Here is a 19621-nt window from a genome sequence, read left to right on the forward strand (position 1 = left end):
GAGCAAAAACTGACAGAAATAAAGGGAGAAATAAACAGTTCAATAATAATTGGTGACTTCAGTACCCTATTTTCCCTATTTTTAATAGTCAGTAGAACAACCAGACAGAATATCAACAAGAAATGGAAGACTTGAATGACACTGTACACCAAATGAGACCTAACAAACTTCTGTTGAATACACCACCCAACAACAACAGAATGTACATTCTTCTCAATACAAAATATTCTCCAGGATAAATCATATGCTAGGCTATAAAACCTAAAATAAATTTAAAAGGATAGAATTAATACAAAGTATGTTTTCTGACTACACTGTAATGAAATTTGAAATCAATATTCAGGAAAAATTTGAGAGAAACTCATAAATATGTGGAAATTAGATAATTCTCCTAACTATGCACTGGGTCCACAAAGTAATATAAAGCAAAATCAGAAAATACTTCAAGATGAATGAAAATAAAGACACAGTATATAAAAATTTATGAGTTGCTGGGGGTGATAACCAGAGTGTACCAAATTTCATTTTGAGGTGATAGTATGTTCTAAAATTGACTGTAGTGATGGTTGTATGTATCTGTGAATATTCTTTAAAAACCAATGGTTTGTACCCTTTAAGTAGGTGAATTATATGGTATATGAATTACAGTTGACCCTTGAACAACATGGGATTAGGAGCACTGATCCCCCTCCCTGTGCAGTTGAAAATCCATGCATAACTTTTGATTCCCCCAAAACTTAGCTACTAATAGACTACCATTGACCAGAAGCTTTACTGATGCCATAAACAGTTGGTTAACACATATATTATATGTTATATATTTAATATACTGTATTCTTACAATACAATAAGCTAGACAAAAGAAAATGTTAAGAAATCATAAGAAAGAGAAAATACACTTACCGTATTGTTCTGTATTGAAAAAAAGTCCATGTATAGGTGGACCTGCACAGTTCAAACCTGTGTTGTTCAGGGGTCAACTGTGTACCTCCATAAAGCTGTTAAAAATTTTAATGTGCCTACAAATCACTTGTGGATTTTATTTTTTTTTTAACTTTTTTTAAGACTTTATTTATTTAGTAGAGAGAGAGAGAGAGAGAAACAGCATGAGGGGGGAGAGGGTCAGAGGGAGAAGCAGGCTCCCTACTGAGCCAAGAGCCCGATGTGGGACTCGATCCCAGGATTCCGGGATCATGACCCGAGCGGAAGGCAGTCGCTTAATGAACTGAGCCACCCAGGTGCCCTGTGGATTTTATTTTAAAATATATTCTGATTCTGTAGGTCTGGGATAGGGCCTGAGATTCTGCATTTCTAACAATCTTAACCATGTAATGCCAGTACTGCTAGTCTGAGGTCCATACTTTGAATAGAAAGGCCTCTACCATCAGATTTCTTGTTACCTTTCTGACCTCATCTCTTGCCACCCATAAGTGGATTCCTGCATGACTCATGGGTGATTTCCAGCCACCCTGTACATCTTGTTCCTCAAACATACCATGCCTGCCTTTCCCTCTGGCCTTTGCACTTGTCATTCCCTTTGCCTAGAATGTTCTTCCTATTTCCAACCCATGTACGTGCATGGCTTCCCTTATCACTTCTTGAAGTCTTTGCCCAACTCTTACCTACCTAAACTGCAACCCTGTTTCACACACTTTCCCTCCTTTCCTGCAGTATTTTTCCTCATGGTACCAAGTACATAGTTCTTCAACATGCTATTAATTTACATGTTATTTGTTGTGTTAGTTTGCTAGGGCTGCCGTAACAAGTTGCCATAGACTGGGGCTTCAGTTTACAACAGAAATGAATTTTTGCACAGTTCTGGAGGCTGGAAGTCCAAGATCAAGGTGTCAGTAGGTTTGGTTTTTTCCTAAGGCCTCTCTCCCTGGCTAGCAGACAATTACCTTCTTGCTGTGTCCTCATGTGGTCTTTTTGCTATGCACGCCCCATTCCTGGTGTCTCTCTGTATATACAACTTTCCTTTTGTGGTAAGAACACCAGTCAGATTGGGTTAGGGCCACCCTAATGGCCTCGTTTTAATTTAATCCCCCATGTAAAGGCTTTATTTCCAAATACAATCCAATTCTAAGGTACTGGGTGTTAGGGTTTCAACATATGGATTATGGGGAACATAATTCAGCTCATACATTTGGTTTATTGTCTGTCATCCCCTATTACAATATAAATTTCCTGAGAACATAGATTTTTTAAAAACTATCTTATTTTGTTCACTATTGTATTATTGGTCCCAGAACAGTACCTCACGGATAGGAGATTCCCTATAGGTATTTACTGAGTAAATATATGAAAATAAAAGTAGTGCTGTAGAGATATATACTAGACACAGGGTGGTTGCTTATGTGAGTCAGAAGAATTTAAAGGCAAAATGTTAATAGTCATTCATATATGGCTTAAAAATCTTACCAGGTATACTATCCATGTTAGCTCCCTCACTGTTGTAACTCACTCTAACTATAGAATGGAACTCTTAAGAGATGGAGACACTGAATTTATTGGTTCTCTTAGATCCCTTGCAATATATGGAATTCTAGTTCAAAAATTGGTCGTATAAAGTCACTGAACTGTTTTTTTCATCTTTGGCAATTCCCGTATATGTCTGGAGATTTCTTTCTATGAACTTGGAAAGTAGATCATCATTTTTTCATCTTCAAAAGTCTTGTGATTTTGTTTTGAGAGGAAATAGGAAAATCTTAAAGAGCAGTTTCCTTCTTTGTTTATTCATTCTTTCTGTCCTGGTGCTGTGTTTGCATGTTGCAGATGTTCATAAAGGAGGTACTGAAAATTATGGTTTTTGTTTTTCTATGAGGTACTGCTTGATTTGGGCATTATATCAAACTAGAGTAACAAAGTAAATTCACATACCCCAAAATAATTCTGAAAATAACATCATGAATGAATTTTCGTTCGTGCTATAAAATTCCTTTTTAACCTTCCAGATCTACTCGCTACTCTTTTTTATTCTTGCTGCATGCTCCACAAGGCTGACTTCCTTGGGCTACATTAGTTGGACTCTCATAACCTTTGGCTTCTGGTTAGGATTAGTCTATGCAAATCACTGGCAGGAGAGTGGAAAGTGGGAGGAGAGAAAATTTGGAGTGTTTGTTCTTTCAGTTGCTCTCTGTGGGCTTGGTTTAGAGATGACACATCCTCTATCAAAGGCCATCACCTTTGTCCAGTGGTCCTCTTCTGTACCTCCAGCTACAGCGCTTTCCGGGCAGCCTATAGACTTTGGGTGGTGACAGCTTTCCTACTCCATCCCTGTTGCTGGCCTTAGAGTGGGCTTCACCAATCTGAGTCCCTTTTCCTATGCCACGCCCCACCCCTTTGTAAATAGACACCCCATTCCCTCTTGGTTGTCTAACGTCAGTCACTGTTGCAGGCTTTCCTAAGCATGTGTCTTACACATGTAATTAATATCAAAACTCCAAAAGTTAATTGCCTAGGGCAGAGAAAGTGTTCCTATCTGACTTTTTCACATATGGCAGTTTGGAGATTTCACTGGAGCCGTGAAGAAGAACATTGGCATTTTTAGGAATTAATTCTGGAGGCTTTTTAGAATATTTAACTTGGCTGTGTATGGAGTGTATGGAGAAAGTAAAAGTTTAAGATCCCTTTCTCCTATGCCAATTGACAATAGCCACAGCATTCTAAACTGAAGCTACTATCATGTAGAGTTGAAAACAATGTAAATTGAATTCTTCTACCTTTAGTGGATCAAATGTCATTACAATATATCTGTATTATTCATAGCTCAACTCAATCTACCTTCTGTATACTTTTTTTGTTAGCTGTCATACATTCATCATCCATTTCTTTAAAAAGTTTTGCCCTGTAAAAATGATTAGCTGTTTTAACTGAAAATCTTATAGCATTATACTTATTTGCAGCATTTGGTTTCTTGTAGACCTGAGCTCTTCAAGGGTTTGGTAGAAACTAGCTACAAAAAACTGATCTATACGGAACACCACTTAGAAACCTCTACTGACTTAGGGGGCGCCTGGGTGGCCAGTCGGTTAAGTGACTGACTCTTGATTTCAACTCAGGTCATGATTTCAGGGTCATGAAATCAGGGGTTTCATGCGTTGGGCTCCCTGCACGGTGAGGAGTCTGCTTGAGATTCACTCTCTCCCTCTGTCCCTATCCCTACTTGCATGTGCACTCTTTTTCTCTATCTCTAAAATAAATAAATAAATTCCTAAAAAAAAAAGAAGAAACCTACTGACTTAATATTATTGGGGTTTCCCCACGCATTTCCACAGACAAAAAGGTTGGCTTTCACAATGAAGTGATGTTATAGGAAACTAAATCAGTATCTCAGCAGCTTAAATGGGATTAATAGATGAATATCTTCAAGATAACTTCTAGGTGTCTAATAAGTACCCAATAAGTATTTAATGATTACATGAATTAACCGGAAGTTATATAGGGCTTTTAAGAAGCCCTATTTATATCTTAACTGAGATAAAACTAATCATAGCATGTGGGTCTTTATCTCCAAAGAGAAGTTTCTAGAATATTTTCAATTTTAATATATTTACTCAGTGTCATTTCAAATGTTATTTATAATTTGTATTTTATTTCGAGTGTTATTGATAATGATTTAAATAGACATTATTTATTCTTTGGAAAATAACTTGCTGCATTATTTAGTATGATTTATTGTATGTCCTGGGACCAGCAAATGTTTCTGACGGGATTAATTTCAACTTCATTATGAAAATAGATGAGATGCAGTGTGATACATTGGAAAGAGACCCAGACTGTGAATCAAAAGTCATGTGTTTAATTCTTAGCTCATCCACTTACAATACAATATTGAGCAAGCTGTTCATCTTCTCAGAATTTTTTAGTTGTGCCATCCATTAAAATGGAGTAATATCATAGAGACAGTTATCTTTCAAGAGTGGGGGCTATCCTTTGTAACTGAAAACCAAGTATAAATGTAAATTTGCAGAAAGTATGATGTGATTTAGAGCATTTTACTTAACAAGAAAGGTTTACAGAGACGCATTTCTCTCATAAGTTAGCCCACACTTGTGGCATACGTGTGATTTTTACCTTCTCAGATGGTTTTCTGCTCCAGCCCTGCTCCCATTTTATAAATCGTAATGGTAATTTTAATTTTCTAAAAAATCTGGTTGGTGATTTGTTCTTCAGTAGGAAAGAGCAAGTATGTAGAAAAAAATGCTTCTTTTCATATTCCTTATTCTTTAGTCTTCCCTTTGTAATGTTAGACGATGATGCTTCATTTCTAGAGTCAACATGCAAAAGATTCCCTAAACACAGCAACCTCAGGAAGTAAATAGCTTGAGTACTGTCTTCTGATTATAAAATGGCTGGGAACATTTCCTTTGTAATAAGTAGGTCTGCTATAATGTGTTTATTTAGTTTTAAATATCAGTGACTATAAAGTCAGAAGCCTTTCTATGCAGCTAACTTCCTAGTAAAATTAGATACATTATGATTGACATCTTTCAATATTAAGTTAAATTGGAGCCAGCTACAATTTGTTGGAGGATGTATGTCACTAAAACAAAAATGTTTTAAAGGCCCTGTGTATTTTATAATGCACCTTTATCCTAATTGGCAATGGATGGTAATTTTAATGTTCTAACTTAAGCTTGATAGAAAGGCAAGAATGATTTCAAAATGACACAAACTCTGTTTTTCAAGGAATTCAAAGTAAAAGTATAATGTATTTTTTCTTTCATAAGAATTTGCTCAAAATCTTGGTGGGGATAAAATCAACTTTAATTTCCAAGATAACAGTTGCTATTTGATTGAATGTGATAGTTTTGTTTCCCTGAAGCTTGGGACCATTGTGGATCAGTCTTGCTTAAAGAGTGAGGTGTGTGGTGGCACCTGGGTGGCTCAGTCATTAAGTGTCTGCCTTAGGCTTAGGTCATAATCCCAGGGTCTTGGGATCAAGCCCCACATCTGGCTCCCCGCTCTGCGGGAAGCCTGCTTCTCCCTCTCCCACTCCCCCTGCTTGTGTTCTCTCTCTTGCTGTGTATCTCTCTCTCTCAAATAAACAAAATCTTAAAAAAAAAAAAAAAAAAAGATGTGACAGCAAAATCTCATTTGGCCTTCTCAACAGGCCTCAGTAAACCTCAAACTGGGGTGGGGAGGGAGTGAAAAGTTTTGAGCCGGGCCAACAGGTTGTCTAATTGCGGTGAAGTATACAACTTCAACAACTTGCTCAAGGGAGAGGAAGCCCTGATTTGTCACATTTGCCAATGCCTGTGGTGTAAACACTCCAACCTTGGCCAATTTCAAGCTACCACTGGTTTAACAATTTAAAAAATTTGATCATACTAAGTATCTTTTCTGACCATGATAGTATAAAACTTGATATTAATTACATGAAGAAACCTGGAAAATTCACAGATACGTGAATATTAATCAGTATGCTACTTGAACAACCAATGGGTCAAAGAAGAAATCAAATCTATTAGGACTTGTTTTCCGGCCTAGCATTATGTATCTTGGAAAATGTTCTAAATGTACTTGAGAAGAATGTATAATCTGCTACTTTGGGATGGAATGTTCTGTAAATTTCTGTTAAAACCGTCTGGTCTAATGTGTTATTTAATGCTTATGTTTCCTTGATGATTTTCTATCTGGATGATCTATCCATTATTAAAGTCCCTTACTATTATTGTATTGCTGTTTATTTCTCCCATTAGGTATGTTAATATTTGCTTTATATATTCAGGTGCTTCTATGTTGGTTGTATAAATATTTAGAAATGTTTTATCTTCTTTTGGATTCACCCCTTTATTATTATTCAGTGCTCTTGTTTGTCTCTTACTACAGTCTTTGTTTTAAAGCCCCCTTTGTCTGATATAAGCTATTCCACCTTCCTTTTGGTTTACATTTGCATGGAATACCTTTTTCCATCCCTTTCACTTTCAGTCTGTTTTTCCATCCCTTTCACTTTCAGTCTGTGTGGTTCCTTACCTCTAAAGTGAGTCTTTTGTAGACAACATATAGATACCTCTTGTTTTTTTATACATTCAGCCACTCTGTGTCTTTTAATTAGAGAATTTATTCCATTTACATTTAAAGTATGTACTTATTGCCATTTTGTTCATTATTTTCTGGCGGTTTTTAATAGTTTCTCTCTGTTTCTTTTGCTCTCTTCCTTTGTGGTTTGATGACTTTCTTTAGTGATATGCTTTAATTCTTTCTCTTTTGTACATTTACTGTAGATTTTTGCTTTATGGTTACCATGAGGCTTATATATAAAAACTTACATCCAGAAGACTAACTTAAATTGATAACAACTTAAGTTTTATCCTATTATAAAGCTCAATATTGTTATTCTCCCCCCTCCATATCTTATGTTCCTCATGGACATTTTACATCTTTCTTTTATATTATATATCCTTTAATTATTGTAATCATAGTTTTTTTTCTCCTTTAACTTTCATACTAGCTTCATAAGTGATTAATCTACTATCTTTACTCTATATTTACCTTTCCAGTGAGATTTATTAATATTTGTTCTTGTTACTAATTCATGCTTCTTTTTTCGATGTTTAATCCCTCTAACATTTCTTTTAACACTGATTTAATGGTGGTGAACTTCTTTAACTTTTGCTTTTCTGTAAAACTCTTTTTTTCAAGTTTGAACGATAACTTTTCTGGATAGAATACTCTTGGTTGGAAGTTCTTTGTCTTTCAGCACTTTATATCATGCCACCTTCTTCTGGTCTGCAAAGTTTATGCTAAAAATTCTGCTTATAGTCTTACGTGGGTTCCCTTGTACATAAAAATTATTTTCTTGCTGCTTTTAATATTCTTTCCTTGTCTTTAACTTTTGACACTTTAATTATAATATGTCTCAATATGGATTTCGTTAGGTTCCTCTTTTTTGGAAGTCTCCAGGCATCTTGGATCTGTATATTTGTTTTGTTGCCTGGGTTAGGGAAGTTTTTAGTCATTATTTTTTTGAATAATAAGTTTCTAACCAATATTTTTTTCTGCCCCTTTCTCTCTTTTCCTTCTGGGAGCCAAATGATATGAACGGTAGTCCATTTGATGTTGTTGCATCATTCCCTTAAGCTGTGTTCACTTTTCTTTTCTTTTTTTTATCCTTTATTCTTTTTGCTGCTCTGATTGGGTGAGTTCCACTGCCTGTCTCTGAGTTGGATGATCCTTTCTTCTGCTTCATCTAGTCTACTGTGGAACCCATCTAGTATATTGTTCTGTCCAGTTATTATATTCTACAGCTCCATGACTTCCACTTAGGACTTTCTTATATTTTCTCTCTTTTTTGAAGTTCTTGCTATGACTATCCATTCATTTCCCCAGTTCTTTGAGCATCTTTATGACACATTACTTTCAACTCTTTATCATGTAAATTACTTAGCTCCATTTCATTAAGATTTTTTTCTGAGGTTTTGTTCTTCTTTCATGTGGAACACATTCCTCTGTTTCTTAGTTTTGCTTGACTCTGTTGGTTTCTGTAAAGTAGATGAAACAGCCACCTTGCCCAGTCTTAAAGGAGTGGCCTTGTGTAGGATATGAACCTTGTGACTCAACCCTGCCCCAGCTCTTCATTGTATCTCAAACCGTTGTCTTGTCCAAGCAGACTGTTATAGTTTTCATCACCTCCAGTAGTTAAGTATGTGCCAGTACTTGTCAGTATCCCAAAGGGGAGGATCTCAACACCTAGATTCTCACTGGAGGCCAGAACCTCAGGCATCATCTTTTTAAAGTGTACCAATATATACAGTCCTGTGGGACTTTAAGCCTAAGCCCTGCCAGCCACCAGAATCAGGTGATCAAGAGGTGTCACCTGAGTGGCAGCCACAAATACCAGGGGTACCAGCCATATTAACCAGGGTACCAGACATGGAAAATTCCCTCCAAAAGATGCTGGCACTCTGGAGCACAGCAAAGTCTGGGTGTGAAGACAGTACCTCCCCTCAAGGACTCTGGAAAGGATTGTAGTCAGCCCCCAGCTGCATGTTCAGTTAGAAGCCTGCCTCTCAGGCCACAGTTATGATGATTAGCTAATAGGTCTCCTTCACTAAAGTCCAAGTTCCTGGGCCTGTTGCCTCTTGCTGCGTCCTGAGGATAGTCACTGCTTACGAGTTCTTTTTCTGTTGGTTACAGTCCTGTGGGATCCATGAGTGACCCCACTGGTCACCAGAGCCAGGTCATGTAGAGGTATCCCCTAACAGCAGTCACAAGCATTGGGGTGCCAGGCAGGGATATGAGCTCCTTTCTGGCTGACACTTGTTGTTACAGTCCCATGGAACCAGGACTGTAAGCTTCCCTGGCTTCTAGAGCTGGGTAGTCAAGGTGGCGGCGGCAGAAATCAGGGCACCAGGTGTATGAAAGCTCCTTCTGGGATATACTGCTGCTCTGGAGCACAGCAGAAGGAGCATGAAGATGGCATGTATCAATCTCCATCCCTGGAGAATGGTCCTGTAGGCTCCTAGATGTGTGTGTTAAATTAGATGCCTGCCTCCTTGGCCTAGTGCTTTTATATAAGTAGGTGAGCCTCCTTCACTTTAAGTCTGGGGCAATCAGCTGCCATTGAGCTGGATCCTGGGGTGGGTGAGTTCAAGCACACAAGCACTTGAAGAGCAGTTTCTCAGATTGCTTCCATTTTTTGGGTCTTGGGACGTGAGCCCCACTGGTTTTTAAAGTTAGGTGTTTTGAGGGCTCATCTGTCAAGGGGATGTCTTAAAGGTGAAATGCACAACATGGGATTCAAACCCTTTGCTCCTCAGGGAGAATCTCTGGGTTTTGAGTTCATTGCTAGCTAGTTGCTAGTTGTGGGTCACTGCTTTGGGAATGGGGTTTATGGTGAGGTTGCATCCCAGCCTTTCCTACCTACTTTGACGTGGTTTCCCTCAATGTGTATTGTTGTTGTTTTAAAGATTCCATCCATCTATTAGAGAGAGAGAGAGAGAAAGCACGAGCAAGGGGAGGGGCAGAGGGAGAAGCGGGCTTCCCACTGAGCAGGGAGCCTGATGCAAGGCTCGATCCCCTGGAATCATGACCCTAGCTGAAGGCAGACACCCAACTGACTGAGTCACCCAGGTGCCCCACAATGTGTAGTTGTTACTCAGCCAACATTTAGTTTTGTATTTTTTTGTTTTAAGAGGAAATTGTTGCATATGTAGCTGTAGACTCTTTGTGCGAGATGAGTTCAGGATCTTTCTCTGTCACCATCTTGAACTGGAACTGTTCTCTATTTTAACTCCACCTTCAAAGCTAGCAATGTTGCATCTCTCTGAACACTTTTCTGTGGTTACTTACATCTCCCTCTGATTCTGACCTCTCTTTCTTCTTGAGAGAGCTTTTGTAGTTTGTGTCTTTCAACAAATATGTCCATTGTGTCTAAGTTGTCAAATTTTTGGCATAAAGTTATTATACTTTTATGTCTGTAGGACCGTTAGTGCTGCAGTCTCCAACATGGGTCTCATCTTGGTCATGTGTGTCTGTTTTTCACCTGAGCAATGTGACAATAAGTTTATCAACTTTATTTTTAAAACAAAACAGCTTTGTTTTAATTAGTTCTACTATGGTGTATCTTTTCTCACCTTTTTACTTTTAACCTATTTACTTATATGAAATGCTCATTTTGTAAATAATATGTGATTGGTTCTTGCTTATTTAAAATCCAAGATGACATTCTCTGCCTTTTAACTGGTATGTTTACATTATTTACATTTCATGGGATTATTCGTATGGTTGGGTTTAAATCTACCATCATGTTGTTTGTTTTCTATTTGCCTGCTCTTTGTTCCTTTCCCTTTTCCTGCATTCTTTTGGTTGAGTATTTTATGATTACATCCTCACTCTTCATGGCTTTGTTTTTACTGATTGCTTTTAGTGAACAGTATAGTTTTCCCTTAAACAAAATAGGTTTGAACTGCATGGGTCCACTTACACATGGAGTTTTTATAGTATGGTACTATAAATGTATTTTCTCTTCCTTATGATTTTCTGAATAACTTTGTCTTTTCTCTAGCTTACCTTATTGTAAGAATACAATATATAATACATACAAATTAACATACAAAATACGTGTTAATTGGCTGTTTATGTTATTGGTAAGGCTTCTTTCTGGTCAATAGTAGACTATTGGTAATTACATTTTTTCAGTCAAAAGTTATCTGTGGATTTTTGACTGCACAGGGGGTCAAGAACACTAACCCCTGGGTTATTTAAAGGTCAACTGCATACATCTTTTTGTCATCACAATCTGCTTTCAAAGTGATTTATATCATCCCCCTTTCTGGCCTTTGTTCTATAGTTGTCAGGCATTGATTTCTACATATGTTATAAACTCCCCAATATATTATTATTATATTTACCTTAAACCGTCAATTATTTTTTAAAGAGATGTAGAAAAAGAAGAAAAAGTCTTTTGTAAATATATACATATTTACCATTTCTAGTGTTCTTTGTTACTTTGTATCAAGCCAGAGTTATTCCGGTTTCCTTTTTCTTCTGCCTGAAGGACTCCGTTAGCATTCCTTCTCCTGCAGGTTTGCTGGTATGATTTCTTTCAGCCTTTGTATGTCTGAAAAAGTCCCTGTTTTGCCCTCATTTTTTGAAAGGTTTGCTGACTGTAGAAATCTAGGTTGACAATCCCCCTAAATGATGTTCTTTATTTTAATGGTATTGTTCCATGCCTTCTGATTTGCATTGTTTCTGACAACTCTGCTGTAATCTTAGTTTGTTTCTATATATGTATGTTTCTTTTCTCTAACTACTTTTTTAAAAAAGATTATTTATTTATTTGAGAGAGAGAGTGAACTTGAGCAGGGGGGGAGGGGAGGGCAGAGGGAGAGGGAGAAGCAGACGCCTCCTGAGCAGGGAGCCCTACGTGGAGCTCAATCCCAGGACCACGGGATCATGACCTGAGCCGAAGGCAGATGCTTAACTGACTGAGCCACCCAGGCACCCGTCTTTTCTCTAACTACTTTTAAGATTTTCTCTTTATCACTGGTTTAAAGAAATTTTATTATTGTGTGTCTTGTGTAGTTTTTTTTTAAGATTTATTTATTTATTTATGCATTTAGAGAGCAGACTTGCACAAGTGGGGGCGGGGCAGAGGAAGAAGGAGAGAGAGAGAAATCCTCAAGCAGACTCCCCACTGAGCATGGAGTTCTACTCTGGGCTCAATCTCCTGACCCTGAGATTATGACCTAAACAGAAATCCTAAGTCGGGTGCTTAACTGATTGAACCACCCAGGCACCTCTAGTGTTTTTGTTTTGTTTTTTTTTTAAACGTCTCTTGTATTTTCAGTTTGTCGAGCTTTTTTTGGATCTGTGGGTTTATAGTTCTCATTTGGAAAATTTGCCACCATAATTTTTTGGAAAAAAAATTGTCTTTTCTGGCTTTCTACGGTCATAATTTCCCATATATTAGGCCATCCAAGGTTGTCTCAGAGCTGTGTGATTGTAACTTTTCCACTCAATCTTTTGTTTCCTTTTATGTCTCATTTTCAATAGTTTCTACTGCTCTGTCTTCAAGTACACTAACCTATTTTAGCTGTACATCATGAGAAATTTAATTTCTTTTTCACCCAACAAATGGCATTTAAAAAAAACTTCAAACTCTGACACATTTAGTTTTTAGGAGAGGATAGTAATTTCATACTTCCTCTACTTTTTATGTTATACTTTATCTTGATGACTTCACATACAGTTGCAATTCTCATTGATTTAATGAGAAGATATTTGTATTTGGCTTCTCTCTTTTCATTTTCTCTTTCAATCAGCTTTGTGAGATAGCAATTCTTTTTTTAATTTTATTATGTTAGTCATTATACATTACATCTTTAGTTTTTTTTTAATTTTATTATGTTATGTTAATCACCATACATTACATCATTAGTTTTTGATGTAGTGTTCCATGATTCATTGTTTGCGTATAACACCCAGTGCTCCATGCAGAACGTGCCCTCCTTAATACCCATCACCAGGCTAACCCATCCCCCCACCCCCCTCCCCTCTAGAACCCTCAGTTTGTTTCTCAGAGTCCATCGTCTCTCATGGTTTATCTCCCCCTCCGATTCCCCCCCCTTCATTTTTCCCTTCTTACAAGATAGCAATTCTTTTGTTACTTTGAGAAATACTGATACATATAGTGTCCTGTTTTGAATATGATGAAATGACTAAAAACCATGCCATGGTGGTAGACAAGACTCTCCAGACATGAGAGCATAGGCACCATGTCATGTCTCTGCTGAAGAGCCAGAAATTAAGAGAGCCTTGGGTAGGTTGCTGAATGTGCATTCTCTTTCTTTCTCTTTCTTTCGTCCTTCCATCCTTCCTTCGTTCCTTCCTTCCTTCCTTCTTCCTTTCCTCTCCTCTCCTCTCCTCTCCTCTCCTTTCCTTTCTTCTTTTTCTTTTTTTTGAGCTTAATACTTGCAGAGTCTCTGGGTTTCCCCTACCATGTGGAGACAGGTAATATTTACTCCAGCTGGGAAGTGTCACATTTAGATAAAGCTTTGGGGGTAGAGGATATAGATTTCTCAGGCTCCTTGGCACACTCGGACAAGTCTTAGCACCCATGGGAATGAGGTAAATCTGTTAAGGTTGGAAGCCTGTGTACAAGTACAACTATTTTTAACCTCTCCTGTGATAGCTTTTTGCTTTGCTTCTCCTTTAGTATATTAACAGTCTTTCAGGATTTTCAGATTTTCTTAGCTGGGCCAACAGCAGCCAAGGGAAAAAAATATATATATATATTTTTTTTATTTGTGGTGGCACATTGAAGACAGAGATAACCAAAAGATAGGTAAACTTCAGAGGGAGAGGAGTTGCTTGGATGATGACCTTCCCCACCTATAACAAATAGCTCTTTCAGAGTGAAGCTTTGGAGGCTCTTCATTTTGCTGGTTGGAGATGGGGGAGTGGTTTCTGACAGGATTTTTCATGGCCCTCTCCCTTCTCCACCTACCCACTGCACATACTCCATCTCCTTAGTGCAGAGCCTTCATCTCAAGTGGTAGGCAACTAATGACTAAGATATTAATTGAAAGAAAATTTAAGGGTTTTTTTTTTTTATTCACACAAAGGGGTACTTGCACTTTATTATTTTTTAATTTTTTAAAAAATTTTATTTATTTGAGAGAAAGCACAAGCTGTAGGGGGTGGGTGGGGCAGAGGGAGAGGGAGAAGCAGGCTTCCCACAGAGCAGGGAGCCCGATGTAGGGCTTGATCTCAGGACCCTGGGATCATGACCTGAGCCGAAGGCAGACGCTTAACCAACTAAGCCATCCAGGGGCCCCAGTACTTGCATTTGAAATAATAACCCTTAAAGACTAAAGGCTATTCTATGATTAAAGGAATTAATACTTACTGATGAAATTTCAGGTAAAAGGAGATTTACTGGGGACTGGGATCCCGCAAAATTGTACTGCTGAGCCTATAGATTTTTTATGCCAATATATAAGCATCTCTCTTAACTTAATCTGTTTTTTTTTTTTTTTTTTAGTGTACCATTCAGAGTTAAAATTTAAGATGATTATTTTAGGGAAATTTTATCTACATTTCCAAAGGTAAATCAGTCAACTTAGAGTATAAAAAATGATAAATTATATATTTATGGTAAACATCTATAAAATACGTTTGTCAGTGAGTTATAGCAAAATGAAATGGCTATAAGCTATGAATGTGAATTGAGGTGCTGTCATGATTTATCTGTAATATTAGACTTGACTTATATATGCAAATTACACATTCCTAAATCAACATAATAATTCTTTCCAAATTTATGTTCCTAGCGGTTTGGAAATGGGTATGGTATTAACTCATTCCTACATTACCTTATTTCAGAAAAGATTTAGAGAGCTAAAATGAGCAGATTCTCAAAGTGCCCTTTAGGACATTTATATGTGTGTTTAGCAATATGTGGGATCTCTGTTTTCTAATTTTATTGACGTTTGACTTTTAGGTATTTAGAGAGTGACTATCTTCAGATTATCAGAAATATACAGAGCTGTCCGTGGAAACGACAAGAAGAAGAATATGAGAATTTTAGGTAAAGAATTTCCTCATAAATATTATGAGATTGAAAAATGTCTTGTATATTTGCTTTGTATGGGAAGTAACATGTTGTTTGAAGGAAAGTAGAAGAGACCAGCTGACAATCAGATTGACTTAATCCTCAGACCCCCTCCTGAGGCACATGGCGCTCCCTCCCCATCCCTTATATAGAAACTTAATTCTGTTACTGGGATTCACTACAGAAAATCTTGAGTTGAAAAAAGAAATTTTAGAGGGTATTGCTGCTTCTTTATACCATTTGTATTTGCTATTTATTTAGTTTGTAAATAAAATATGATCGCATTCTGGAACGTTTGGAAAACATGGAAAATGTCATCCAAGGTCCCATCGCTTCCAAACAAAGACTGTGCTCCTTCCTGTGTTTTCCCTTCCAGTGTTTCTTGTCAGCTCTTAAACACCAGCCACCTTCAGAAGTGTGAGTTGCTACAGCTAGTAACCTGGGGAGGAGCCGTCAACCTGACAAGACCAGGTTATCAGTTGATAATTACAGAGTTGTCCCCTCCTTGCATAATGTGGAGCCCACCTGGACAGAAAGAAATTGTGTCCCAACACTGTTCTGCAGGGGTGCGTGGAAACTTCTCTGGGACCCCTTCCTCCCAGTCGTATCGTACAGCAGGCCAGTTGTCTCTGTGCTTGCGTGGTCCACACTGCTCTGCTTCTCTTGGCCCGTATTCTCATTCTTTGCCAGGCATTCAACACGTGTTTTGTCCAGTGCCAAATTATTTTATGATGTTACAGTCTGGAAATATATTTTTATCTTTACTGGTTCGGATTTTCAGACTTTAAGCCTCAAGTCTTTTGAAGACCTTCTTAAAGAGCCTGCTTTCCCTGGAGATTCTCTAAGAAGTATCTGCTCCTTGTCTTTCTTTACGGTGGGAGGGCAGCTCTTATTTACACAGTGCTGTGGCTCTGCTTGTCTCACCTTTGGTCACTTTATGCTCCGGTCAGTGGACCAGCTGCCTTTTAATTCTGCTGCCAATTTGAGAGGGGTTCAGGCCAGCTCCTGGTGAGTGAAAGAGGAACTTCCTGACTGGGTTAGAGCTCAAAGTAGGTATTTTCCTTCTGTCGGGTAGACTCATGGATGTGTTGACTTCCTGTAGGATACCATTAAGCATCGTTCCTAACTGACCTTTCAGTTAGGGATCCTTGTGTATTTAATTTTCAGGATATTTTATGCTACATCATCTGATATAGACAGAATGTGTCCCCTCAAAAGTCATAAATTCAAAACCTAATTCCTAATGGGATGGTGTTTAGAGATGGAGCCTTTGGGAGGTAAGTAGGTTATGAGGGCTGAGCCCTCATGAATGGGACTGATGACCTTGTAAGACATCCCGGACTGTCCTTGTGCCCCTTACACTATGTGAGGACACGTTAAGAGATGGCCATCTAAGAACCAGAAAGTGGCCTCTCACCAGACAACTAATGTGCCGGCACCTTGATCTTGGACTTCCCAGCCTGCAGAACTGTGAAAATAAACTGTTGTTTGTAACAATCCCCGTTGTTACTGTTCTGTTATGGCAGCTCAGATGGACTAAGACATAGTCTTACTCAAGACTAGACTTGAGAGATCCCCATGACCAGGAGACTGGGTAGAAAGTTCATGGGCAGTTGTAACTTAAATGATCACAGGGTCAACAAGTGGCCAAAGAGTGTGGTTTAGAGAGATTTTTCTACATTCACAGGAGAGACAAAAGAGGAAGAGGGAGATATTGAAGTATTGAGCTATTAAAGATCAGTCCAAGATAATCAGCTAGAAAGTGTAATGAGTAGTGACACCAATCACCAAAGTAGGGTGACACCAATCACCAAAGGAGGTTTTCCTTCCAGCTGTGAAATCGCCTTAGCTCAGACCTCCTGCAAATAATACGAGGAAAACAAAGTATACTAAATAAGCAAAGTATACTAAGCAAAGTGCACTGTTTGAGGGCACTGGCAAGCTACCAAGGCATGGAAAATTTTCAGGACTAAAATCCAGAAGAAGAAGGAAGCCAAGGAAGGTGAGCCCTGCATTTGAGGCTGCTTTTTCTCACAAGAAACTTGCTGAATGCAAAAGCATGGCTGACAGGCAGAGAGGCTGAGCAGAGCTTCCAGCAATCCCTAAAAAAGATGAGTTCTCTCAATGAGTGAAGCCCAGATTTGAATCATTTCCATCCTCAATTGGATTCAGATCTACCCTAAGCCCAGATGTCTGATAGAAGCAAAAGCAAATCCTTTCTTGAAGAAGGTAACCTCATGCTCAGCCTTACACGATCTCTGCAGATTTTTACACAGCGTCTGGTTCAATTAAAAAAAAAAATTCTCTTTAAAGTTCTTTTTTCCTTTTTTCTTTCCTTTTTTTTGTGATAAAAATCAGGAGTCTCTTCAAATACAAAGCTGCTTGAGAGTCACTGCTGCAAATTATGCTGCATAGAAGCCGTAGAGATGGATATTATGCAGAGAGAATGGCCATTTTCTCCTTAGTACCATGTCAGTATAAAAAGTACATCAGTAACCATGATGATTACCTATGGCCTATCTATCCCTCCAGGGCCAATTTAAGTAAACATCTGGGACTATAGCACTTAATGTTTGTTGTCATGGAAGAGAACAGTCATGGTGACATTTATTTATTGACTTGAATATTTATTATATTGGAATGTTCTTTTTATGGTCATATTTGTAAACTAAATTAGGTACACCCTCAAGAGAAGTCTGTGCTATTAAATAATAATAAACTGCCCACTTTCCTAAATTTTTACTAATACAGCTGGCTAAATCTGGGGAGTTTCTGGCTTATTTATAAAACTGGCAGTATAGAAACATTTCCTGTTATTAAAGATGGCAAATTCTCCATTTTCTTTATGTGAACATTTTATGCCAAGTTGAAGAAGAGCAAAATGTGATCCTTAAAAAGGTGATCATATCCTTTTAACAGGAATTACAAAAGGTGCATTAAATTCTGACGAATATGAGCAAGTGAGTATATTCTAAATCCTCCTCCAGCCTGATTGTTTAAACTCCCAACAGTTGACACTGAGGGGCTAGTGGGAAATTATGGGACTTCTTTGGCCACATGATCTAAAAATAAGACAGCTTTTAAGAGTTATTTTTCTTAAATAAATATGCCGCTTGCTAGCAGAGGGGATGAATTTTGTTTATCAACAAGTATCTGTTTAGGGTTTTACTACATTAAAGCACAGTAGACCCTCTCAGCCTGGTATAGTGCAGGGCACAAACGTAGGACTTCAGTAAATATATTTCAAATGAATGGACATCTGAAAGTACATAAGAAAAACACAAAGTTTTCTTACCAACCTCAAAGAAATTGTAGTGTTTGGAAAGACAAAAAATAAAACTATGAATACTTATGATTTAGTGTCAAAATGAGTGATTTATATAAATACTGTAATATATCAATGCACAGTCAGTGTGGGATATAAAATTTCTTGAAACATTTTGTGGAAAGAGACAGGACTTGAACCGTGACTTGGAGGATGAGTAGAAAGGGAGGGGTGATGGGGCCCAGAGTAAACATTAGTCAGTTTCAGGACCAGCCTCACTGGAGCAGGGGACCTGTACTGAAGGGTACTTGGGTTAAAGGGAAGACATGCAGGTAGACAGGGATGAGCCCGGGACACACAGAGCTCTGATGATCTGAGTAGAGACAACAGATTTCCTGTAGATACTAGAACCCCGTGGAGATATTCCTCGCAAGGGTATTACATGATGAATTTATCATTTCAGGGAATGTATCTGGTCAGAAAAATGTTATGTGAATTGGAGTCTTAGGAGGGAGTGAATAGACTGAAGAAAGCCAGAGCAGTCAGGGCCTGGCTGTGGAAAGGTACTGTAGAATGATGAACATCTAGAACATCAGTGGTAGCTATAAAAATATCAAGGAAGAGACACTTGACAGTGAGCTCTTTGGCAGCATGGTGTGTCTTCCTTATCTTTGTATCTCCAGTGCCCATCACAAAGAGGAAACCCAATAAATGGGTGCAGTAGACATGACAGAATCATTGGCAGGACTTGGTTGCTTTTTGATTCCTAGGTTTCAAATGGAAGAAGAAAAAGAGAATTGAAGACAAATGTGAGATTTTGAGTCTGATTGGGATAATAGTAGTGCTAGTGAAAAGCAAACAGACTTCAAAGGGAGATTGCTTTTGGGAAGATAAGTCCATGTTGAGCAGGCTGCATTCGAGCAGACACCGGGACAGCCAGATGTAGAAGACATTTCCTTACTATAACTGTTAAGAGAAATTGGACTCTCCTGAAGAAAAAAAGGTGAGCGTAGCCTAGAACTGGCTTCTGTAAGAACTATGGCCCTGTATGGAAGGGAGTGGCATGATGTATTCAAAGTGCTGACAGGAAAAAATCTGAAACCAAGAATATTCTATCCAGCAAAGCTATCAGTCAGAATAGAAGGAGAGATAGAGTTTCCCAAACTAAAGGTAAAGGAATTCATAACCACTAAAGTAGCCCTACAAGAAGTGTTAAAGGGGACCCTTTGAATGGAAAGGAAAGACCACAAGCAAGAGTAAGGGAAGTAGGAAGCATAAAAACAGTAAGAAAAATT

The 19621-nt window shown here is 38.1% G+C and overlaps 1 protein-coding gene across 1 annotated transcript in view; it reads left to right on the plus strand.

Annotated features, from left to right (window-relative positions):
• The window catches only part of ST8SIA6 (ST8 alpha-N-acetyl-neuraminide alpha-2,8-sialyltransferase 6), a 141268-nt gene that overhangs the window by 84535 nt on the left and 37112 nt on the right, over positions 1–19621 (plus strand). The window contains exon 4 of the mRNA XM_027594585.2: positions 14951–15037. Coding sequence (XP_027450386.1) covers positions 14951–15037 — 87 coding nt within the window. The remainder of the gene's footprint in view (positions 1–14950; positions 15038–19621) is intronic.

Source organism: Zalophus californianus, chromosome 9, assembly GCF_009762305.2.
Source record: "Zalophus californianus isolate mZalCal1 chromosome 9, mZalCal1.pri.v2, whole genome shotgun sequence".
NCBI classification, from domain to species: domain Eukaryota; kingdom Metazoa; phylum Chordata; class Mammalia; order Carnivora; family Otariidae; genus Zalophus; species Zalophus californianus.